This window comes from Hemitrygon akajei, chromosome 7 (genome assembly GCF_048418815.1).
Source record: "Hemitrygon akajei chromosome 7, sHemAka1.3, whole genome shotgun sequence".
In the NCBI taxonomy this organism is placed as follows: domain Eukaryota; kingdom Metazoa; phylum Chordata; class Chondrichthyes; order Myliobatiformes; family Dasyatidae; genus Hemitrygon; species Hemitrygon akajei.
Genome location: NC_133130.1, coordinates 134,530,229 through 134,555,461, shown reverse-complemented (window position 1 = coordinate 134,555,461; position 25,233 = coordinate 134,530,229). Strand labels below are relative to the sequence as shown.

Here is a 25,233-nt window from a genome sequence, read left to right as displayed (position 1 = left end):
GACTCCTTACTTTCTCAATAAGCCTTGCATGGGAAACCTTATCAAGTGCCTTGCTGAAATCCATATACACTACATCTACTGCTCTACCTTCATCAATGTGCTTGGTCACATCCTCAAAAAATTCAATCGGGCTACTAAGGCATGACCTGCCTTTGACAAAGCCATACTGACTACCTGTATTCCTAATCATATTATACCTCTCCAAACGTTCATAAATCCTGTCTCTTAGGATCTTCTCCATCAACTTACCACCCACTGAAGTAAGACTCACTGGTCTATAATTTCCTGTGCGATCTCTACTCCCTTTCTGCATCTGCAGCCCTCCAATCCTCTGGAACCTCTCTCGTCCCCATTGATGATGCGAAGATCATTGCCAGAGGCTCAGTAATCTCCTCTCTCACCTCTCACAGTAGCCTGGGGTACATCTCGTCCGGTCCCGGTGACTTATCCAACTTGACGCTTTACCAAAAGCTCTAGCACATCCTCTTTCTTAATGTCTACAAGCTCAAGCTTTTCAATCCGCCGTAAGTCATCCCTACAATTGCCAAGGTCCTTTTCCATAGTAAATGCTGAAGCAAAGTATTCATCAGGTATCTCTGCTATTTCCTCCGGTTCCATACACATTTTTCCACTGTTACACTTGATTGATCCTATTCTCTCACGCCGTATCCTCTTTCACATGTAGAATGCCTTGGGGTTTTCCTTAATCCTGCTCGCTAAGGCCTTTTCATGGCCCCTTCTGGCTCTCCTAATTTCATTCTTAAACTCCTTCTTGCTAGCTTTATAATCTTCTAGATCTCTTTCATTACCTAGTTTTTGAACCTTTTGTAAGCTTTTCTTCTTGACTAGATTTTCAACAGCCTTTGTATACCACAGTTCCTGTACCCTACCGTCCTTTCCCTGTCTCATTGGGATGTACCTATGCAGATATCCCCTGAACATTTGCCACATTTCTGCCATACATTTCCCTGAGAACATCTGTTCCCAATTTATGCTTCCAAGTTCCTGCCTGATAGCCTCATATTTCCCCTTACTCAAATTAAATGCATTCCTAACTTGTCTGTTCCTATCTCTCTCCAGGGCTGTGGTAAAGGAGATAGAATTGTGATCACTATCTCCAAAATGCTCTCCCACTGAGAGATCTGACACCTGACCAGGTTCATTTCCCAATACCAGATCAAGTACAGCTGCTCCTCTTGTAGGTTTATCTACATATTGTGTCAGGAAACCTTCCTGAACACACCTAAGAAACTCTACCCCATCTAAACCCTTTGCTCTAGGGAGATGCCAATCAATATTATCTCCCACCACAATTCTGTTATTATTACACCTTTCCAGAATCTGTCTCCCTATTTGCTCCTCGATGTCCCTGTTACTATTGGATGGTCTCTTTTAAAAAAACAAAACACCCAGTAGAGTTATTGACCTCTTCCTTTCTCTAACTTCCACCCGCAGAGACTCAGTAGACAATCCCTCCATGACTTCCTCCTTTTCTGCAGCTGTGACACTATCTCTGATCAACAGTGCCACTCCCTCCACCTCTTTTGCCTCCCTCCCTGTCCTTTCTGAAACATCTAAAGCCTGGCACTGGAAGTAACCATTCCTGCCCCTGAGCCATCCAAGTCTCTGTAATGACATCATAGCTCCAAGTACTGATCCACGCTCTAAGCTCATCTGCTTTGTTCATGATGCTTCTTGCGTTAAAATAGACACATCTCAAACCATCGGTCTGAGCACATCCCTTCTCTATCACCTGCCTATCTTCCCTCTCGCACTGTCTCCAAGCTTTCTCTATTTGTGAGCCAACTGCTCCTTCCTCCATCTCTTCAGTTCAGTTCACAACCCCCAGCAATTCTAGTTTAAACTCTCCCCAGTAGCCTTAGCAAACCTCCCTGCCAGGATATTGGTCCCCCTGGGATTCAAGTGCAACCTGCCCTTTTTGTACAGGTCATTCATGCCCCAAAAGAGGTCTCAATGATCCAGAAATCTGAATCCCTGTCCCCTGCTCCAATCCCTCAGCCACGCATTTATCCTCCACCTCATTCTATTCCTATACTCACTGTTGCGTGGCACAGGCAGTAATCCCGAGATTACTACCTTTGAGGTCCTACTTCTCAACTTCCTTCCTAACTTCCTGTAGTCTTTTTTCAGGACCTCCTCCCTTTTCCTACCTATGCCATTGGTACCAATATGAACCACGACCTCGGGTTGTTCTCCCTCCCACTTAAGGATATCGTGGTACCTGGGAGGCAAACAAGCATTCGTGTTTCTTTCCTGCGTCCACAGAATCGCCTGCTGACCTCTTAACTATAGAGTCCCCTATCACTACTGCCTTCCTCTTCCTTTCTCTACCCTTCTGAGCCACAGGGCTGGACTCTGTGCCAGAGGCACAGCCACTGTTGCTTCCCCCAGATAGATTGTTCCCCCCAACAGCACTCAAACAGGAGTACTTATTGTTAAGGGGGCTGCCACAGGTGCGCTCTCTAGTACCTGGCTCTTCCCTTTTCCCCTCCTGACTGCCTCCCGTGGCCCCGATGTGACTACTTGCCTGTAACTCCTCTCTATCACCTCCTCACTTTCCTTGACCAGACGAAGGTCATCGAGCTGCAGCTCCAGTTCCCTAACGCGGTCCCTAAGGAGCTGCAGCTCGATGCACCTGGCTTTCCCCTCTGGTTCAAGAGCCTGATGGTTGAGGGGTAGTAACTGTTCCTGAACCTGGTGGTGTGAATCTGAGGTTCTTCAACCACCTACCTGATGGCAGCAGTGAGAAGGGAGCATGGCCTGGGTGGAGGGGGTCCCTGATGATGTATGCTGCTCCCCTGTGACAATGCAGATGTGCTCAGTGGTGGGGGTGGGGTGGCTTTACCTGTGATGGACTGGGCCGAATCCACTACATTTTGTAGGATTTTCCGTTCAAGGGCATTAGTGTTTCCTTATCAGGCTGAGACGCAGCCAGTCAATATACTTTCCACTAGGTGTCTATGAAGTTTGTCAGTTTTGGATTTTACACCAAATCTTCAAAGGAGAGGCTCTGCTGTGTTTTCTCTATAATTGCACCTACATGCCGGCTACAGGACAGATCTGCTAAAGTAATTACACCAAGGAATTTAAAGTTGCTGGCCCTTACCATCTCTGATACCTCAATGAAGACTGGCTCATGGACTTTGGTTTCCTCCTGAAGCCAATAATCAGTTCCTTGGTCCAGTTGACTTATCTATCTTCAGATCTTTTAGTTTCCCAAGCACCTTCTCCCTAGTCTCGAACTTCTACAGGGAAGACTGATGCAAAATATGTATTCAGTTCACCTATTTCCTTATCCCACCCCCCATTACTATCTCTCCAGTGTCATTTTCCAGCAGTCCAATATCTACTCTCACCTCTCTTTTTATCTTAACAAAAACTTTTGGTACCCTTTTTAACATTACAGGATGCCTTGTCTTCATAATCCATCTTTTCCCTCCTTGTGGCTTTTTTTTTTGTTGCCTGTTGGTTTTTAAAAGATTCCCAATCCTCTAACTTCCCACTAAATTTTGCTCTATTATATGCCCTCTCTGTAGCTTTTATGTTGGCTTTGACTTCTCTTGTTAGCCACAGTTGCATTATCCTGCCACTAGAATGCTTCTTCTTTGGGATGTATCTGTCCTGCATCTTCCAAATTGCTCCCAGAAACAACAGCCATTGCTGTTCTGCCATCATCCCTGCTAGTATCCCCCTCCAGTCAATTTTGGCCAGCTCCTCTCTCATTCCTCTGTAATTCCCTTTACTGCACTGTAATACTGATACGTCTAACTTTAGCTTATCCCTCTCAAATTGTAGAGTGAATTCTATCACATTATAATCACCTAGGAGATGGTGAAAACAGATATGATTGCAACACTTAAGTGGCATTTAGACAGACACGTGAACCAACAGGGAGTGGCAGGAAATGTGCAGTTTAAATTAGTGTCCTATTCAGCACAGACAAGCTGGGCCGAAGGGCCTGTTCATGTGCTGTCCTGTTCTGTGTTTATTGTTTGAGTGGTTGGTCAGATTTATCATCTAAAGCCAAAAGGTGGGAATAGTCGATGTAACACTGGGTCAGAGGAATGAGGGTGGAGGCATTTGGTGGAATTCTGAGGCTGTGGTCTGAACAGAGCACAGTGGGCCGATGGGTTGAACCAGCCCGGCAGACCAAACTATTTTTCATGTCAATTTAGAGTTATAATGTCCAAAAGACATTTGGACAGGTATATGTATAGGAAAGGTTTAGAGGGACCTGGTCCGCATGGATGAGTTGGGCCAAAGGGATTTTTGTCTCCGATTCATCCTTTCTGCTGTGTGCCTCCACGATGGGATTCCCAGCTCATCAAAAAGTAACAAGTTCCATGTTTTTGACTTTGACCTATACCACCAGTAGCTGCTATTTGAGTGGTAGCACTCTTCGTGGCTGCATTGTATCGCTGAGTGAAGGTCCCGGCAGCCCTGTGCAAGGTTCCCAGTCTTATGGTGGTCACAGAAGATGATTTGTTGGTGCTTAACACCCACGATGCTGCTATGGGTTGGTCATTGCAAATATCATCACTTCTTCAAAGCATGGATCTGCTTTAAATGAAAACATCTTCGCTTTTATCCTTTGTTGTGTTTGATTGAAAGTTCTGTCTTTGCCTTCAAGTGTTCTCTCTAATGTCCTGCTCTATTCCCGGCTAATACGAGTCCAGCACAGCCCTCCCTCGCTCACTCCTTGGTTTGTCCCTCTGCCTCACTGTAGGGAGGAGTGCAATTGTGTGCAAGAAAGCTGTCTCTCTGATCCACCCAGAATCACAGCAGGCCCGTGATTCCCCAAGAGACGATTGCCACGGTAATAGGGAGTGTTTGCCTGTGTTTGAGCTGACTCTGGGTAAGACGTTCCAAATGTCCCTCTCCTGCTAGCGTGGAGGACAGTGGGATGTAACCAGGTGCTGGCAAGCTTTGTACACATTGGGATGTTTCCGTCTGCAGCGTAGTGGGTGGGTAGAGGAGCACTTAGTGAGCCTCTGTGAGGTAAAGTGACACCTCGATCCTAGAGTCACCATCGTTCAGCAGAGACATGGCCTTCAGCAAAACATCCACCTGCACTCGTATATAGCACGGTTTGTTCCTCTGCCTGTAGTACAAGTCCATCTCACCTGTAGGGCCTGTCAATCGATGTCTGTAGTACAGGCATTCCCCAGTTTACAACCCCAGTTCTGTTTTTTTCCACATGTCTGTAACAAGGAAATACACAGATCACTGGATACGGTAACTACAGCATGGAAACAGGCCCTTCAGTCCATCTAGACTGTGTTTACATGTTTACCCTCTTCTCCTACCTGATTACAGTGGTACAGGGTAACACACACACACAATACTGGAGGAACTCAGCAGGTCAGACAGCATCTATGGAAATGAATGAACAGTTGATGTTTCGGGCTGAGACCCTCATCAGAACTGGAAAGGAAGTGGGAAGATGCCAACGGGGGAGAGGAGGAGGAGGAGGAGGAGGATGAGGAGGATGAGCTAGAAGGTGATAGGTGAAGCCGACTGGGTGGGAGAGGGGAGATGAAGTAGGAAGCTGGGAGGTGATTGGTGGAAATTTAAAGGGCTTAAGAAGAAGGAATCTGATTGGAGAGGAGAGTGGGTCATGAGGAAAAGGAAATGAGGAGCAGCCGGGGGAGGTGATGGGCAGGTGAGGAGAAGAGAAGGGGTGAGAGGGGAACCTGAATGGGGAATGGAAAAAGGAGGGAAAGGCCAAAAATTACCAGAAGTGGCAAAAATCAATGCTCATGCTGTCAGGTTGGAGGCCACCCAGTGGGAATATGAGGTGTTGCTCCTCCACCCTGAGAGTGGACTCTTCATGGCAGTAGAGGAGGCCGTGGATCAACATGTCGGAATGGGAACGGAGAATGGAAATAAAACGGTTGGCCACCGGGAAACCCTCCCTGTCGCTGATATGTTGGGGTGTTCTGATCTCAGTGGCTCTTTCCAATAGGGTTGAACGAGCAGTGGACTGTTACAGGGCATGGTGGCACCATTTCCTATAGAGGCGATGGCTCGTCCATTTCCAAAGCAGCTTCCTTGAGTGCAACTTGCCAGCCTGTGTTCTTCAGGGATAGCGATACCTGATTACTCCCAGGAGGTTATCTGGAGACAGGCCGATGTTGTGTAACTCCACCACCCCCAGCCTGTGTTCTTCAGGGACAGTGGTATCCGATTACTCCTGGGAATTTACGCACATGGAAACACGTTTTGTTTTTCAAGATTGGCTCTTGTTTGAATGAATAATATTTCTGGGAGCTCATTGTTGTTATGGGTGTCCCAAGGTCAGGTACTTTTATCCCAGAGAGGGACTGTAGTTCTATTTACCCACAATGTCCATGATCTTCTGGTGCCTTGGAGATTCAAATGGTTGTCCTGGACTGACAACTCAAATGGTCGTCCCGGACTGACAACTCAAATGGTCGTCCCGGACTGACAACTCAAATGGTCGTCCCGGACTGACAACTCAAATGTTTTGAGTATCTGCCTTGATCACCACCCTTCAAGCATTGTGTTCCCAATTCCAAGCACTGTGCGTGAGTGTGTGTATGTATAACTGTGAATGAGTCAGCTAGCAGTATCTGTGGTGTGACTGTGCGAGGGATAATAAATGTGTGTAAGACAATGTGTAACTGTGATATGCATTTGCAAGTTTCTATAAATGTCCAGTGGAGAGCATTCTGACTCAGTGTGTGTATACGTCTCTGTGTGGGGAGGGTGTGTAGGATCTTACACTCTGAGACAAATCTGTACTTCCCCCCCCCCACCCCACTCCTCCCCACAGAGAAACAAACACAGATAGTCTATCTGAGACAAATCTATACGTCTCCCCCCACTCCTCCCCAGAGAAATGCAAACTCGGACTGTCCAGTCCATAAAAATTCCATTTAGTGAAACTTCCAGATGAATCTCAGCTCCATACAGTAACTAGTGGAATTGATGGCTTTGTGGCAACATTTGTAAGTGATATGAAGATAGGTGGAGGGATATGAGGATAGGTGAGGGGACTCAGATAGTGCTGAGGAGACTTAGACAGACTGGAAGAATGGGCAAAAAAGTGGCAGATGGAATATAGTGTTGGGAAATATATGATAATACATTTTGGTAAAAGGAACAGTAGTGCAGACTATTATCTAAGTGGGGAGAAAATTCAAACATCAGAGGTGCAGAGGGACTTGGGAGTCCTCGTGCAAGACTCCCAGAAGGTTAATTTACAGGTTGAGACTGTGGTAAAGAAGGCAAATGCAATGTTGGCATTTATTTCAAGGGAATAGAATATAAAAGCAAGGAGATAATGCTGAGGCTTTATAAGAGACTAGTCAGGCTGCACTTGGAGTAATTGTCAACAGTTTATGGCCCCTTATCTCAGAAAGGATGTGTTGTCCTTGGAGAGAGTCTAGAGGAGGTTCACAAGGATGATTCCAGGAATGAAGGGGTTAACCTAGGAGGAGCGTTTGGCCGCTTTGGCCCTGTACTGACTGGAATTTAGAAGAATGCGTGGGGATCTCATTGAAACCTACCAAATGTAGAAAGGACTAGATAGGGTGGATGTGGAGAGGATGTTTCCTCTGGCGGGGGTATCCAGTCTCAAAGTTGCGGGGCGACCTTTTAGAACTGAAGTAGGGAGGAATTCTTTTAGCCGAAGATGGTGTATCTGTGGAATGCTCTGCCAGACTGCGGCTGAGGCCGAGTGCGTGGATGAGAGGGCAGGTGCACGGGTTGAACGGGATTTGGGATCAGCCATGATGAGATGGCGGAGCGGACTCAATGGGCTGAATGGCGTAATTCTGCTCCCATGTTCTACAGTCTTATAGAAATGCGCACAATACTCCCAGTGTTTATTAAAGGTGTAGTACAATATCCCAGCTATTGTATTCTGTGCCAGGGCTGAGGAGGGCAAGAATCGCATAATCCTCCTTCACTTCCCTGTCACCTGTGCAGCCACTTACGGACTTGTGTGCCAAGGTCCCACGCCATCTGCAGTGTATGCCCTCCTCTTTGCCTCCCAAAGTGGATCACGTTGCAGGGATTAAATTCCGTCTGCCAAAAGTGTGCGCAGCTTTCCAGCCGATGTGTATTTGTTGGTAACCTGAGACAGCTTTCCTGGCTGACTACAACACCAATTATCATTTCATCTGCAAGCTTCACACCCCCTGATTTCATGTCACTAAAGCTCCTCACAGACATGAGTTGCCTCACACTGACTGCACACTTCCAATCGGACAAGCACCCTTCTTCTTCCGGCTGCCTCTCCAGTTGCCAGCCTGCCCTTTGGACCCTGAAGGGCCTTTCCAAACCCTGTGCTGAAGTCCATGTTGACAACCTTCCCACACTCCCCTCATCATAGCTAATTTCTCACAAATGATCCCTAATCAATCCTTGTCTTTACAACTCTAAAAAATCTCGTCTCTTAGAATGATTCTAATAATTTCCAAAGCACTGATGTAACTACAGTGGGTCATCGCAGAAACTCAACACCAGGGGCTTTTTATGCTGTGGGCCTTTACCATTAACTGAGGGATCCGTGCCTGCTCTACATGGATGATGGAGAATTGGAGGGCTGTGTAGGAGGGAGGTGTTGGATTAGTGCAGGGCTTCCTAACCTGGGTTATTTTATTACATAGTTCAGTCTAGTTTTTGTACTGTGTCATGTAACACCATGGTCCTGAAAAACGTTGTCTCATTTTTACTATGTACTGTACCAGCAGTTATGGTCGAAATGACAGTAAAAGTTGACTTGATAAAAATGGCTGGATTAGAGTAGGTCAAAATGACAGCATAATGCTGTGGCAAAGGGCCTGTACTGTGCCATAATGTTCTACGTTCTAAATGCTGAAGGAACTTAGCCAGTTAGACAGCATCTATGGAGGGGGAAAAGAGGAGTTGATGTTTCATGCTGAAACCCTTCATTAGGACATTCTCATCCCCTTGTCTGCCCTCCTCTGAGATCTCTTTGAATCCTTTATCCCCACCGAGATATCCACGTTGTCCTTTTACATACTTGACCAGTTTCTTACTAAATCTACAATTCTTTGCATTGTTTCCTCAATGTTTCAATTTAATATCAGAGAACGTATACAGTCTACAACCTGAAATTCGTACTCTTTACAGACATCCACGAAACTGAAGAAAACAACCCAGAGCGTGAGTGACAGAAAATGTTAGAACTCCAAAAGCATCAACTCTCCCCCCCCCACACTTGCTTCACCAAAAGCATTAGCCCCTTGCTGATTAATTCTCTTTTCAGTTCCTCCTTAAAATCCTTCATCAAGCTTTTAGTTATATCCTAACATCTTCCTGTAAAGTTGTGTAATTGGTTTTTGGATTATCCACAGGGATAGACTATTCCTCCTTTCCAGCCTGCTCCAGGTCAGGTGGTAGTGAGGGGGGAGCTTTAAGATTATTGCTCATATCTGGGGCAGGTGGGGCCTGGGACAGTTGCATTGAATCTGGAAAGGAACCAACTGGATGCAAGAAGGCTTTGTCGTACTACTCATGAGGGTTTAAACAAATTTATTGGGGGGGGGAGCTTGGTAGTGTTGCGGCAGGTGGAGAAAGTGACTTGAATGTAGGGGATAAGTCGGGTGAGGACAGTGGGTGTACAGGATGCAGGTGCGTCTCTACCAAAAGAGGTGCAAGGCTCCTTTTCTCTGCTGGCCCTCTCTGAAGAGTATCGATAATGGCTGGGGGCCAACCATCTTGTAAAGGCACTGCCCGGAAGAAGGCAGTGGCAAACCATTTCTGTAGAAAAATCTGCGAAGAAAAGTCATGGTCTTGGAAGGATCATGATCACCCATGTCCTACAACACGGCACTTAACAGATGAGGGTAGGCAGAGCGGGCAGACGCTCAGATAGTCAAATCATTTTCCCATGGTAGAATGATGAGAAACGAGGGCAGATGTTTAAGGTGATTGGAAGTGCGAGGAGTGGAGAGAGGGCTGAGAACTCCATCCTGTGTGTCACTAGTGCTGAGAATTATCATGGCAGACCGTTGCTGTCTAACCTCACTGATTGCGGTGAGCTGGTCAGGACGTCAAGGAGCCAGTTGCAGATTGGGTTACGGGTGAAGCGGATTCTGAGAGCTTGGCTGAAGCAGATGGGCCAGGCATTGGGTCAGTGTAGAAAGAAGCCAGTGAGCTCACGGTAACAGGAGCACTGACATTCCTGATCTGAAACAACAAGACAGCGAGGCCCTGTGGTGAGGCCGGTAGAATGCTGCCCATGTTTGCCAATTACTGGAGCGGATTGTTTGCAAGTAATTACTCTACATCTGGTATAAACAAGCGCAGCCTGAGGCCCTGTTGGTGATCGTGCTGTGGCCTTGGCACAAGTAGAAATGGGAGGAATGGTGACGAGGTCTCGGGGATGTTGTGCTGTTCAGGTCGAGCTCCTGTGCTGGAGTACTGGTCCATGGCTGGCCTCCCACTTCCTGAGAGGGCTCAGTGAGGAGCCACCTAGACACGCCCAGGTCTATGGCTTCGGTTGTAAGGATGCTTTGGGATTGGGGAGATTTTGTGTCTGGGTTAGGGTTAGAGTCATAGAACAGAAACGGGCCTTTTGACCCATCTAGTCCATATTGAACCATTTAAACCGCCAAGTCCCATCAAACTGCACTGGGACCACACCCCTCCCATCATGAACCTACCCAAACTTCTCTTAAGCGTTGAAATCGAAGTTGTATGCACCAGTTGTGCTGGCAGCTCGTTCCACGCTTCACCACCTTCTGAAGAAGTTTCTTCTCGTGTTCCCCTTAAACATTTAGGTGTGGTTGGTGAGCTGTGGTAAAACGTGGTTGAATTAGACATGTAGATCTACCAGGTTCAACTCACAGCTGCAAGTTGTTTGCTGTTTTGACTTGCAAACAGGTTTTATAAAATTTTATATCCCTGTGGAATTAGCATAATATTAGTACATAATTAGCATAGTGTTAGTCCTTCAGTGGCAAAAATGGATAGGTGGGGCAGGAGTGGGATTAGCAGGTGAGATGCGCTGGGGGAGGGCGAGGTCAAAGGTGTGGAAATGGAGATGTAAGAGCTGGAGGGATGCTGGGGCTGGAGAGAGAGACTAAGGAGATGGAGTAATTGATGGTAAAGAGAGGGAAGAATTTGGCCTGAGGGTTATTTTCTCACTGAGGTAAGTTAGGTGTTTCTGCTGGTATGATTAGTTGAGAACCTATCCCCTCTCATCTTCAACGCGTGCCCTCTGGTATTAGACATTTCAACCCTGGTAAACAGACACTCCCCGTCTACTCTACCTGTGCCTCTCATAAACTTATAAACCTCCTTCAGATCTCCCTCAGCCTCTGGCACTCACCCCAAGTCTGTCCAGCCTCTCGCGCCCTCTAAACCAGTCAGCACTGAGTGTGACGGCAAGATTTGTTGTTCTTTTTCCTCTGTAGGTCACGATGGCCATGTCCAACCTGGAGATGCAGCTGCACAGTGCCCAGAAGAACTTGCTGTTCCTGCAGCAGGAACACGCCAACACGCTGAAAGGCCTGCACTCTGAGATCCGCAAACTGCAGCAGCATTGCTCTGGCAAGTCTTCCGCATGCTGATCCCTGACCCCGGTTCCGCGTGCCCGTCAAAGCAACCCTTTACGGAGCACAGCGTTGGCCCGCTCAGTACACAGGCCACTTTCCATTGGGAAGCCGCGAGAAGTTCAGTGTCGAGATGTTGTAGTCCGTATTTACACTTGTCTCTTGCACTGGAAATGTGCTGCGTTTCACTCATCTGTCCCACCAAGACAATCGTCACTTATCCCGTGTGTTTCTGATATCCCTGTGCAGCTCTTCCCTCCAGGAGCCGGTCCTTCGTCTCACTGGGGTCTGACTGTCAGGGGAAGTATAACTGTTAGATGTTGACCATACCCCAGCCACTCTGTAAAGTTCTAAACAGCTCTTGGTGCTGAAACCATTTGGTAAATGAACCCTAAAGCCAGTTAATCACAACTGACTGAGTGTAAGGATGCTTGTACAGTACGTCAATCTCTTTCTGAGAAACATCAATTAGAAATTCACCCCAAGCATTTTATTCTAACATTGTCTGAAGGGATATATCCATGGGTTATTATTTGTATCTGTGATTATATTAGCAGAGTGAGGAGTTTGATTTATTATCTGAACAATGTTTCACAAAATGAATAAATTGTTGAACTATCTTTTAATTTTCTGTTTCCAGAGTTGGCCTTTGAACTGACAATGATGTCGCCACCCCCGGAACAGGCAGGTAAGGACAGTGTTTCAGACTCTTGTTTGTTCAGCTGCTCAGGTAACCTGCACGCATACACTTACTCCCGTAACCAGCACATTGGCGAAGCACTGCGCATATTTCAAGTACAATTCATCTGCTTTTTAAAAATGATTTTCAACTCTCAAACTTCAGCCTTTAAGGAAATTTTAGAATTGCTTTCCTGCCTGAGTAACACACCAGACTTTCCCCGAAGGAAGCTGTTTCACACGGTGAGTGATTCCAGTCGAGATGCGGGAGGGTAGAGTGACGGTCAACGTGAGTGTACTCGGCACACTGAGCTCACAAAGCGTGTGATGACGGCGTTACCTTCCCGGGCACGCTCTGCCCTGTTTTCAGAGCCCGTCAGCGCATGGGGTGGTGCTTCTTATCACCATTGGGGACTGTTTAATTGTCTGGAACAGCAGCAAAAGTGGGCTGGCCAATCTGGCTGGGACAGCTGGCCAAGGGCCAATTGCCCGGATGGTACAGTGGCTGGGACAACTGGCCGGCACTGGCACAGTGGCTGGGACAACTGGCCGGCACTGGCAGTTGCCTGGATACTACAGTGGCATAGCGGTTAGCATAATGCTTTATGCGATTGAGCTTTGTTTCCTGCCACTGTCCAAGGAGTTTGTTTGTTCTCCCTGTGACAGGAGCTCTGTGGCAGCCAAGTGAGCTGTTATATTAAAACAGAGGTTAGTTTCTTGATTAGTCAGGGTGTCAAAGGTTACGGAGAGAAGCCAGAAGAATGTGGTTGAGAGAGAAAATTAATCCAACACGATTGAATGGCAGAAAAAACTTGATGGGCCAAATGGCCTAATTCTGCTCCTATGTCTTTTGGTCTTGTGGCATATCTCATTCTGCTTCTCTGCTTCAGTGCAAAAAAGAGTTGGTGCAGTGGCCAGTGTTGTCAGTGATACCCCAGCACCAACTCAGGACGGGCATGGTGTGCTCAGCTGTGAGCCCATTATCTGAACATTTCCATAACAGGACTTGTGAGCATAACTGGTTCAGCTGGTAAACCTGTTTGTTTATTAACTGGTGCTGCTGACAACTGATAGCAGTTTGTTCTACTCATGAGCAAGAATATAGGTATCATCTCTGTAAGAACTGCTTCAATTTTGTCCGGTTGCAGGCTAGCGAATTACTTAGCTCTTGATATTTTGTAGAGATTGGTGATGTAGTGCGATGTTTAGCTGCTAACTTCATCGAGCAGGCTTTGAACTTCCAAGAAAAGAACTGGAAAATTGCAAATATCACTGCACTCCAGGAAGGGAGAGAGACAGAAGAAAGTAAATTACAGGCCAGATAGTCTGACCCGAGTGCTTGGGAAGATGTTGGAGTCAATTGTAAAGGATATGGTTTCGGGGTACTTGAAGACAGATGATAAAATAGGCCAACGTCCTTGAGGGGAAATTTTGCCAGATAAATCTGTTGGAATTCTTTGAAGAAATTGCAAGGGAGTCTTTTCTGGTTGGCTGCTGGTGACTAGTGGTGTTCCACAGGGGCGGTATTGGGACCGATTCTTTTTATGTTGTATGTCAATGATTTGGGTGATAGAATTGATAGCTTTGTTGCAAATTTTGCAGATTATATGAAGATAAGTGGAGGGGCAGGTAGTATTGAGGAAGCAGAAAAGCTGCAGAAGGAATTAGTCAGATTAGGAGAATGGGCAAAGATGGAACATGGTGTGTGGAAGTATATGGTCATGCACTTTGGTGGAAGAAATAAGAGAGTTGACTATTTCCTAAATGGAGAGAAAATACAAAAATCTGAGGCACAAAAGGATTTGGGAATTTTTGTGCAGGATTCTCTGAAGATTAATTTGCAGATTGAGTCTGTGGTGAAGGAGGCAAATGCGATGTTAGTATTCATTTCAAGAGGACTAGAATATAAAAGCAAGGATGTAACGATGAGACTTTATAAAGCACTGGTGAGGTCTCACTTGGAGTATTGTGAGCAGTTTTGGGCCCCTTAGAAAGGATGTGCTGAAACTGGAGAGGGTTCAAAGGAGGTTCACGAAAGTGATTCCAGGATTGAACGGTTTGTCATATGAAGAGTGTCTGATGGCTCTGAGCCTTTATTCACTGTAATTCAGAAGAATGAGGTGTGACCTCATTGAAACCTATCGAATGGTGAAAGGCTTTGATAGAATTAATGTGGAGAGGCTGTTTCCTTTGGTGGGGGAGTCTAGGAGCAGAGGGCACAGACGGGAACCCTTTTAGAATGGAGATGAGAGAATGGAGTGGTGAATCCTTGGAATTCATTGCCATAGATGGCTGTGGAGTTATTGGGTGTGTTTAAGGCAGAGGTTGCTTGATTCTTGATTAGTCAGGGTATGAAGGGATATGGGGAGAAGGCAGGAGATTGGGCCTGAGAGGGAAATGGATCAGTCATGATGAAATGGTGAAGCAGACACGATGGGCCAAATTACCTAATTCTGCTCCTATATCTTATGGTCTTAAAAGTTAATGCCAGAGTTTCTGCAAGCTCTTTATAACTGTCGGTAATGACTAACTTCAAACACCTCCCCTAGTGAGCTGGTTCACAATAGCACAGCACTGCCAATCAAACCAAATGAAAAGACTGGAAAATTATCATCAATTATAAAACTCTTTTCACTGTGTGGTTGAAAACTGATCCTGCCATGGATACCTCTGTCCTTTAAAGCGTGCATGAACCCGAACCCAGGATTGCCTGTTGCCCCCTTCACCACCGACGGGTGGTGGTTTGTACAAGCTTGAGAGGCCACGTCCCCGTGAGCCTGCTGCCCCTTTCAATGTGACTGTGCTATAGGCTCAGAAGAACGGGGCAGCTCAGAAACAAGTTCTTTGGGCCACATTTTCCACACTGATCTTTAAATAATCTACTCTAATCCCATTTGCCCACGTTAGTAAACATGAGGAAATCTGCAGATGCTGGAAATTCAAGCAACACACAAAATGCTGGTGGAACACAGCAGGCCAGGCAGCATCTATAGGGAGAAGCGCTGTCAATGCTTCAGGCCGAGTCCTGACGAAGGGTCTCGGCCCGAAACATCGACAGTGCTTCTCTCTATAGATGCTGCCTGGCCTGCTGCGTTCCACCAGCATTTTGTGTGTGTTGCCCACATTAGTATCTATGCCTTGCCTGCTTAAGTGTCTGTCTCTAGTACAGTTCAAGAGGCTCTAATGTTTGCACATGAACGTGCAGAGAATGGGGGGATATGGACTTTGTGTAGACAGAAGGGATGGTTGGGCATTTAATTACCAGTTAAATCAGTTCAGCCCAGCATTGTGGCCTGAAGGCTGTATTCCTGCACTGCAGTGTCTTATGTTCTATCTGCCTCTACCACTTCCTCTGGCAACTCATTCCCCATTCCCACCATTCTGTGGAAATTGCCCCTCAGATTTCCTTTCAATGATTCCCCTTCCACCTTAAACCCTGTGCCCTCTACTGTTAGACTCCCTCAGCCTCAGGAAATCGCTCTTTTGGTGACTTTATAAACCTGTATGAGATCTCCCTCAACCTCCTTCACTCCAGGGAAAACTCAGCCTGACCAGTCTCTCATTGAGAATTTTCTCTGCATTGTCTCTAGCTTAATCTGTCCTATAATGTGATGAGAACCGTATCTGTTATTTCAGACGTAATCTCGCCAACAGCTGTAACATGACAATCTAGTTCATGTACTCAGTGTCCTGTCCAACGAGGCAAACATGCCTTATGGCAGCTTCACCACCTGTCTTAACTGTTATCAGTTTCAGGGAACTATGTTCTTGTACCACCTCACCCAACTGGTCAATGGCAATCGAGATGTCCATCAGCTAGCTTTGCAGCTTCTTCCTCTGAGCATTTCCTATCCATGAGACTTTCAAATGTTCTTAATGTATTTGCCTCAACCACTTACTCGAGCAGCATGTTGCTCAAGGTGTAAAGGTGACCTTTCAGGTTCCTATTAAATCCCTCGCCTCTCACTTCAAACCTCTGCCCTCTGGTTGTTGATTTGGGAAAAAGTCTATGTACGTTCACCCTATCTCCATCCCTCGTGACAATACACGCCCTGTCTCCATCCCTCGTGACAATACACGCCCTGTCTCCATCCCTCGTGACAATACATGCCCTATCTCCATCCCTCGTGACAATACACGCCCTATCTCCATCCCTCATGACAATACACGCCCTATCTCCATCCCTCGTGACAATACACGCCCTATCTCTATCCCTCGTGACAATACACATTCTATCTCCATCCCTCGTGACAATACACACCCTGTCTCTACCCCTCGTGACAATACACGCCCTGTCTCTATCCCTCGTGACAATATAGGCCTTATCTCCATCCCTCGTGACAATGTAGGCCTATCTCTATCCCTCGTGACAATACAAACCCTATCAAATCATCCCTCATTCTTGCTCTTAAATGGAAAAAAACCCCAACCTACTCAACCTCTCTCTGCAAGTCAGTCCTTCAAGTCTCAGCAACATATTTATAAATCTTCTCTGCTTAATGGAATCTTTCCTATTAAAACTGCACAATATTCTAAACTAGATCTAACCAACGTCATGTACAACCATAATATAACATTGCAGCTACTATACTCAGGGCCCTGATTTATGAAGGCCAACGTGCCAAAATCTTCCTTCTCTTCCCTAACCACCTGTGATGCCACTTTCAGGGTGTCGTATACTTGTGCGCCTATGTCCCTCTATTCTACAACACTCCTCAGGATACTGCCATTCACTGTAAAAGTCCTACACCCAATTCTCTTCCCAAAATAAAACACCTCACACTTATCCTCAGCCCCCTTACCCAGCTGATGTGTAGATCCTGATGTTTCTACTGTTTATGAAACCACCTATTTTAGCTTCATTTGCAAATGTGCTGCCTTAGCTAACTACTATCCCTCATTATAAGATCCAACTCCATTTCCTTTTCCTTGTTTCATAGAACATAGAACAGTACAGCACATTACAGGCCCTTCGGCCCACAATGTTGGCCCGACCCTCAAACCCTGCCTCCCATATAACCCCCCACCTTAAATTCCTCCATATACCTGTCTAGTAGTCTCTTAAACTTCACTAGTGTATCTGCCTCCACCACTGACTCAGGCAGTGCATTCCACACACCAACCACTCTCTGAGTGAAAAACCTTCTTCTAATATCCCCCTTGAACTTCCCTCCCCTTACCTTAAAGCCATGTCCTCTTGTACTGAGCAGTGTCCTGGGGAAGAGGCGCTGGCTGTCCACTCTGTCTATTCCTCTTAATATCTTGTACACCTCTATCATGTTTCCTCTCATCCTCCTCCTCTCCAAAGAGTAAAGCCCTAGCTCCCTTAATCTCTGATCATACTCTCTAAACCAGGTTTCCTGCCATCTCTAAATGTAGATATAAGATGGGAGCAGAATTAGGCCATTTGGCTCATTGGCCATGGCTGATCCATTTCCCTCTCAACCCTATTCTCCTGCCTTCTCCCCGTTTGTTACCTTTCATGTCCTGACTAATCAAGATCCTATCAACACCCAAATATACCCAATGATGTGCCTCCACAGCTGCCTGTGGCAACAGATTCCATAGATTCACCACCCTGTATCGAAAGAAGTTTGTCCTCATCTCTATTCTAAATTGACCTCCCTCTATTCTGAGGATGTGTCCTCTGGACCTGGACTCACCCCACTACAGGAAGCATCCTCTCCATATCTACTCTATCTAGGCCAATCAACACTCAATGTGATCTTCATCCCCCACCCCCATTCTTCTAAATTCCAGAGAACAAAGACCCAGAGCCATCAATCACTCCTCGTACAATTAATCTTTCATTCCCAGAATATGTATATTCTTCATTGTGGAATATAGGTATAATTCCCATCTTTCGTGATGTTTCTGTAAAGCAATGAGGTCATGTCTGTTAGTGCAGAGTGTGGTTATCTATTGTGTCTTTTAAATGGGCCATGTAGTATTTCTCTATCAGGGCTCCCACTTGCTTTGTTTCCATATTGGAGGAAGGATTTACTTCCAGTGAAGGCAGTGTGGAGTTCACTTGGGTGAGAGGATTATACATACTGGAAAAGGTGATATTGTTGAAATGTGTAAGATTCTGAGCATGTTGATGCGATAGGTACTGAGGGCATGTTTCCCTGGTGGAATCTGATAACTATTTTCAGAATAAGGAATATTTATGATGAGATGATGAACTACTGTTTGGAATTCTCTGTCGCAGTCAAGAGTCTGTGACTCTATGTCTGACAGATTCTTGGACTCTGGGGATGGGGAGAGAGTGGACCAGCAGTGCTGAGGCCAGAATTAGATCGAGGCAGACTTATCTTTGTGCTGGTGGCCTATTCCTGTCCCTTCTTCCTCAACAAACATGTTGATTTTCAAGTTATTAATGTGATCCAAAGCTCAAAAAAGGTGCTAAATGTGTTCAGCGTGTCTATTTACTGAAAACGGCTAGCCAAAAGTCCAAACTGAGTATTGTAGTACAGCATGGAAGCAGACCATTCAGCCCATCTCATCCCTACTGACCGAAGGACAGCTTTCTGTATTCCACATTCCCTTCTGTGCCAAAGTGATTCTGGTGCACATTCTGACACTTCTTAAAACCTGTCAGTTATGTAGCTTCTGCTGCTGTCGCTGCTAGTGTGTCTGCCAGATCCTCTCTGAATCTCACCAACCCCTGCCTAAGGTCATGTCTCTAGTGTACAGTTTTGCCCACTGCTTTTAGTTGTCTTTGAACTAATTTCCCTCTTTTCTGAATTCTGAAAGTCATAGTTTTTTCTACTGTCAGAGCAAGTGAGAATAGATTTTCCTCTGATGGGTTTTGTGTTTCTTTGAAGGGAATGGTGATTCAAGAAGTGAGGAATTGAAGAAAAAGTATGAAGAGCTGGAAACGCAACTTAAAGCTAAAGAAGACGAAAACAATGAATTACTGAAGGATTTGGAGAAGAAGAATGCTGTAATCCTGGTTCTGGAGAATACAATGAAGGAACGAGAGAAGAAGTACCTGGAGGAACTGAAGCTGAAGGGTCACAAGCTTGGCATGTTGTCCAGCGAGCTGGAGCAGAGGGCTAGCACCATCGCCTACCTCACCTCTCAGCTGCATGCCACCAAGAAGAAGCTCATGGCATCGAGCAGCGGGGCCACAGACACTTCGTCCACTGCTGGGTCTGCTACCTCCAACTATAAACCATCTCCACCCAAGGACAAGATGCCAGAAACTCCACGGCGCAGGATGAAGAAGAGTCTCTCGACTCCATTGAACAGTGAGTTTGCAGAGGTTTACAGACTTGGGACTGACGGGAGAAAGCTTGTTCTGCGATCTGAGCCTTTGGACGCCATGCCAGACCCAACGCCTTTTCTCCAGGGACGGGGGGAGTCCGAGTTGCATCTGATGAAGGAGAAGCCTTTACCGATTCCACCCATTCCCTCCGAGCGGGGCTCTGTGGAGCAGCATAGCCCAGCCAGAGACAAGCAACACAAGCCCCATCACATCGGTGTGGCACATCGAATCCCACACCAGGCTCAGGCTGAAGTGGAAATGTTGGCAGTGGACCAGGTTAATGATGGGAAGGTGGTTAGGAAGCACTCGGGGACAGACAGAACTGTGTAAAAAGAAAAAAACACACAAAAAAAAATCTATGCTTCTCTTGGCTTAGTTGCTTTTATAACTGTGCACAAATATAGACTAAACTTCACGCAGCAACTTTTTTTTTAAATTTTGTTTTTAATGATAGGAAATATAAATGCCAAACACTTGACAGTTTACCAGAAAGCAGTTTTGTTCAATTTTTTTGTAGTTAATTGTCAGCCCAATGTATAATCTGCTGCTTGCTTCTACCAATAATCAAATTGCACTAGTGGTCCGAGGAAAACAGCCACCCTGAGCAGCTAGAATCACGAAAGAGAAGGAAGCTTGAATAAACAATACTAACACATCCAATCAGCAAAACCAATATTAATGGTTGAAGGCCCTGATGAGGTGACTGATCTGCGTGTTGTGCACCTCTTGTCAAAGCTGAGCTGGCAGCATGTTAACCATTGCCTGTCTGTATGTAATGTGCTGTGACCATACTGGAACAAATATTCACAGACTTATTCAGGTCATTACATTTATACAAAGTTCGATTTTGTAATCTAATTAAATGAATATTGATGATCTGATTATTTGGTTTCTGAAAGTCATTCCTTGAAGTTACTTGTGTGAAACTTCAGTAGCTCATGGGGCAGAGTGTAGCAGGGGGTGGGGGTGTGATGGCCGGTCCACAAGGGTTTCAGCATCGATTTGAGGAAACTTATTGAACCCAAATGTTTGCACCAAGACAATATGAAAGGATTGTGAACAAAAGCAGCCCAAACCATTTAGTGTTTATATTGATAGAAGATCAATAACGCTGTTTCTGTCTCCACAGTTGCTGCCTGACCTGCTGAGAATTCCTAACATTATTTCAGATTTTCAGCGTCTTCAGAATATTGAGTCCTCCAAAACTTCTGCTGCACACGCCCTAATTTTCACCCATTGTTATTGAGCTTTTCACTTCTCTGCCAGTGTCTTCTACCTGGCAGCCAATACTGAGGTTGCCGTCTTGCTGAACAGCCACTTACAGTGAAGAGCTCTAAGGCCCCAGACCAGGAAGGGAAAAGTAAATTCCTAATTAACTGAAAATAACTTACAAAATTCAGAAATTTGTATATACACATTTGTTTAAGGTAGCAGAAATGTAAAACTTTATTTTTATAAAGAATTTCACTTTTAAAATCCATTATGCTTTGAAAAGTCAGCAAATTACAAAAGTTACCCATGAATTCAGTTTTGCTGAGGCCCCTATTTAAAAACTTTAATTTCCACCATAGCTGCTCTGTCATTATAGCCACTAAACGCAATGCTAATGTGATCTTGGTGTTTAAAAAGTTTTTCCATATAACCTCTGACAGTAATTGGTATATTGATAAGTCTTGTGAAGAATGTGCTGAAGAGGAGACTTCCTTCAGAAATACAGAACAGGTTCAAGACAAAGAACGAATGCTGAATGCAGAGGCTTTCAGATTCCCTGTCCCTAGAGTACTGACTTCTAATTCTTTAATCCTTACATTTATTTGATGAGAATTTATTGTTACGTAGGTTTTTGTCACTGAATGAGTGAAATTCATTCCCCCTCTCACTGTTAGTTGTTGTTCTGGGAGCAGAAGACCTTGTTGCTGTACTACACACTGGTGGACTCAATCTGAGTTCAGAGTGAGGCAGACACCCTGTAACACCCAGTGTGAAACGTGTCTGGTGGTGAAGAGATCGGCTTCAAAGACCAGTCCAACACCCATCGCATTCCGTCGCATTGACGTGGTATACACAGGCGTTCGTAGTGTGTTCTAGAAGAAAGTGAAACATTAAACACCATCACCATAAAAAACAAAGAAACTCTTCAGTACAGCAACATTCTGAAAAAAGATTGTGAAAAACTGTGAAGCGAATAGTCAATAAAGATTGTGTGAGCAACCAGAGGCCATGGACCATGTGGCTACAAATTACAAGGCCCACCAGGGACATTATAAAGAGGGAGTTAGAAGATCAACAGCCAAAGGTATTAATCTCCAGATTTCTCCCATTGTCATACAGGAGTGAACAGAGTGCAGTGAATGGCTGTCTGGAGACAGGCAGGAAGGAGGCTTTACATCCTTGCAGCACTCAGACCAGTCAGAGGGAAGGTAGGAAGAAAGGACTGTACTTTGGGACAGGTTTACTAGAACGAGTTTAGCAGTGATGGGAGGTTGAGCAGAGAAATGGAATGAGAGTTTAGAAGGCCAGAGAGGACTGGAAATTATATAATCCTAAATCCATGCTTAAGGGTCAAGGTGACAATTTTACATTCACAGAAACAAACAAGATATGTTTCTAAGTACCAACTACTACCACTACTACTGAAGAATTAACAACATATCACCTGTGGAATCAGCAGCCAACACACTTGACCATTGTCATACCACCATGACGAACGCTTACCGTGCCATCCTGTCCCACACTTTGGAAAATCTGATTACCTGGCTATGCTTCTACTCCCAGCATACAAGCAAAGACTAAAGACCACAGCACCAGTGGGGAAGATTATGAAGGTGTGATCGAAGGAGGCAGAGGAGTGTTCACAGGACAGCTTACTGGACAATAGTGAAGGATTCGTCTTTGAGTCTGAATGAATACACCACAGGCGTCACCAACTTCATCAAGATCTGTGTGGATGAGTGTCTGCCTTTGAGAACATACCAGACATACCCAAACCAAAAGCCATGAATGAACCAGGGGATTTATAGTCTGCTGAGGGCTAGATCTGTGGCATTCAAGTCTGGTGATCCATAATTATACAAGAGGTGCAGCTATGACCAGTGTCCAAGAAGAGCAGGTGAGCTGCCTCAATGATTATCACCTGCTTGTACTCAAATGCACTGTGATGAAGCACTTTGAGAGGTTAGTCATGGCTAGAATCTCCTGCCTAAGCAAGGACCGAGTCTCGCTGCAATTTGCCCATCACCACAATAGGTTTACAGCAGATGCAATCTCTCTGGCTCTCCTTAGATCATCTGGACAATAGCAATAACTACGTCAGGCTGCTGTTTATTAATTATAGCTCAGTGTTCAACACCATAATACCCTCAGGAGTAATCAACAAGTTTCAAAACCTGGGTCTTTGAACGTCCCTCTGCAACTGGATCCTTGACTTCCTCATTGGGAAACCACAGTTCGTGCAGATCAGAAATAACATCTCCTCCCGCTGTCAGTCAACACTGGTACACCTCAAGGATGTCTGCTTAGCCCACTGCTCTACTCTCTCTAAACCTACAAATATGTGGCAAGGCGCAGCTCAAATGCCACTCATAAATTTGCCAATGACACGACTATTGTTGGCAGAGTTTCAGATTGTGATGACAAGGCATACGAAATGGCTTTTGATGCAACAACAACCTTACACTCAACGTCAGTAAGACTGCAGTCTTCAGAAAGGGAAAGTCAAGGGAATATTCACCGGTCATCAGCAGGGGGGAAGAGCAGTTTCTAGTTCATGGGTGTCAACACCTCTAAGTTGGAGGAGACTTAGTATGTCACCCAAAACTTGCAAATTTCTACAAATTTCTGTACTGTGGAGAGCATTCTAACTGGTTGCATTGTTGTCTGTTATGGGGGCTACTGCACAGGATTGAGTTAAGCTGCACAGAGTTGTAAACTTAGTCAGCTCCATCATGGGCACAAGCCTCCCCAGCATCAAGGACATCTTCAAAAGGCAATGCCTCAAAAAAGCACATCCATCATTAAGGGATTCCATTAACCAGGCCTCTTCTCATTGTGGCCATCAGGGAGCAGGTACAGGAGCCAGAAGACACACACTTAACAATTCAGGAACAGCTTCTTCCCTTCTGCCTAATTTCTGCATGAACATTAAACCCATGAACACTACCTCACTATTCTTTCTCTTTTTTGTTCTCTTTTACACAAATTTAATTAATATACATTCCTTATTGTAATTTGTTATTATTTTTATTATTATGTATTGCAATATATTGCTTTTGCAAAACCACAAATTTCATGACATATGTTTGTGACATTAATTCTGATTCTGATCCTGACAAATGACTGAGGTTGGTAAATAAATTTTCTAGGATTCTTTTGTAAGGAATAAAGAAAATGAGGTGGCCTGGTACTGGGAAATAGATAAGAACTGTAGCCAGGAAGGATCATGGAGGTACATGTGACTAGTACAATAATTATGAGAGACTTCAGTTGACATAATGCCTGAGTAAACTATATTAGCAGATTAGAATAATGAGTTGGAGATGGTTGTAACCAGTCTGACAAGGGGAAGCACAGAGTCAATGTACAGCCAAAACAAGGAAAACAGTCCTGAAGGCAGAGCACACACAGGCATAATAAGGCCTGTGGGAAGAATGCAGGGCTAAATCATACCTGTTTTAATGCAAGGAGTCTTAATTGGTAGAGCAGTTGAACTGAAACCTTTGGAACAGTACAGCACAGCAATGGGCCTATGATGCCTGGGTCCGCCATGATGCAAGTTTAAACTATGCGATCCACATCCCTTCCTATCATATCTGTTTCCACTACTTTCCCCGGCAGCTGTTCCAGGCACCCACCATTCTCTAACAACGACTTGTCGTGTAAATCTCCTTCAAATCTCTAGCCTTTATTATTTGATCTGGGATAAAGACTCTGTCAATCCACACCAGAATTTTATATAGTTCAGTCGGTCTGCTCTCAGTCTATGACTGAGTTTGTACAACTTTTCCTTATGCTCTTTAATCCAGGCAACATCCACTTAACCTCTACTGCAAACTTTTCAAAGCTTACACATGAGACATAGGAGCAGAGTTAGACCATTTGGCCCATCGAGTCTTCACCACCACTTCTTCATGGTTGATCCATTTCCTTCTCTACCCCATTCTCCTGCTTTTTGCCCATGACCTTTAACTCTATAACTAACCAAGAACTTAGCAACCCTTGCCTTAACTATACCTAATGACCTGGCCTCCACAAATGTCTGTGGCAACAAAATCCACAGACTCACCACCCTTTGGCTAAAGAAATTCCTTCACATCTCTGTTCAAAATAGATAACTCTATTCTGAGGCTGAGCCCTCTGGTTTGAGACTCTGCACCATAGGAATCATTGTCGCTACATCCACACTATCTAGGCCTTTAAAAATTCAATAGGCTTCAATCATATCCCCCCCCCCCACTCATTCTTTTAAATTCCACTGAGTAAAGGCCCAGAGCCATCAATCGCTCCTCATACGATAAGCCATTCATTCCCGAAATCATTCTTGTGAACTTCCTCTGAACCCTCTCCAATGTCAGCACCTCCTTTCTTAAATAAGGGGCCAAAAACTGCTGACAATTCTCATAAGTGAGGCCTCACCAGTGCCTTATAAATCCTCAGCATTACATCCTTGTTTTTATATTCTAGTGCTCTCAAAATGAATGCCAAAATCACATTTGCCTT

The 25,233-nt window shown here is 45.2% G+C and overlaps 2 protein-coding genes across 6 annotated transcripts in view; one reads left to right on the top strand and one right to left on the bottom strand.

Moving 5' to 3' along the window:
- Positions 1 to 20,343, top strand: part of ccdc92 (coiled-coil domain containing 92) — an 80,805-nt gene extending 60,462 nt beyond the window's left edge. For all 5 annotated transcript variants that reach the window (XM_073052024.1, XM_073052021.1, XM_073052023.1 and 2 more), the window contains exons 3-5: positions 11,433 to 11,568; positions 12,211 to 12,258; positions 19,076 to 20,343. In XM_073052024.1, coding sequence (XP_072908125.1) covers positions 11,439 to 11,568; positions 12,211 to 12,258; positions 19,076 to 19,848 — 951 coding nt within the window. In that variant the 5' untranslated portion in view covers positions 11,433 to 11,438 and the 3' untranslated portion in view covers positions 19,849 to 20,343. The remainder of the gene's footprint in view (positions 1 to 11,432; positions 11,569 to 12,210; positions 12,259 to 19,075) is intronic.
- A 41-nt stretch (positions 20,344 to 20,384) lies between these two features.
- The window catches only part of dnah10 (dynein axonemal heavy chain 10), a 281,462-nt gene continuing 276,613 nt past the window's right edge, over positions 20,385 to 25,233 (bottom strand). Inside the window, exon 79 of the mRNA XM_073052027.1 lies at positions 20,385 to 21,602. Within this exon, the coding sequence (XP_072908128.1) occupies positions 21,456 to 21,602 (147 nt within the window). The 3' untranslated portion in view covers positions 20,385 to 21,455. The remainder of the gene's footprint in view (positions 21,603 to 25,233) is intronic.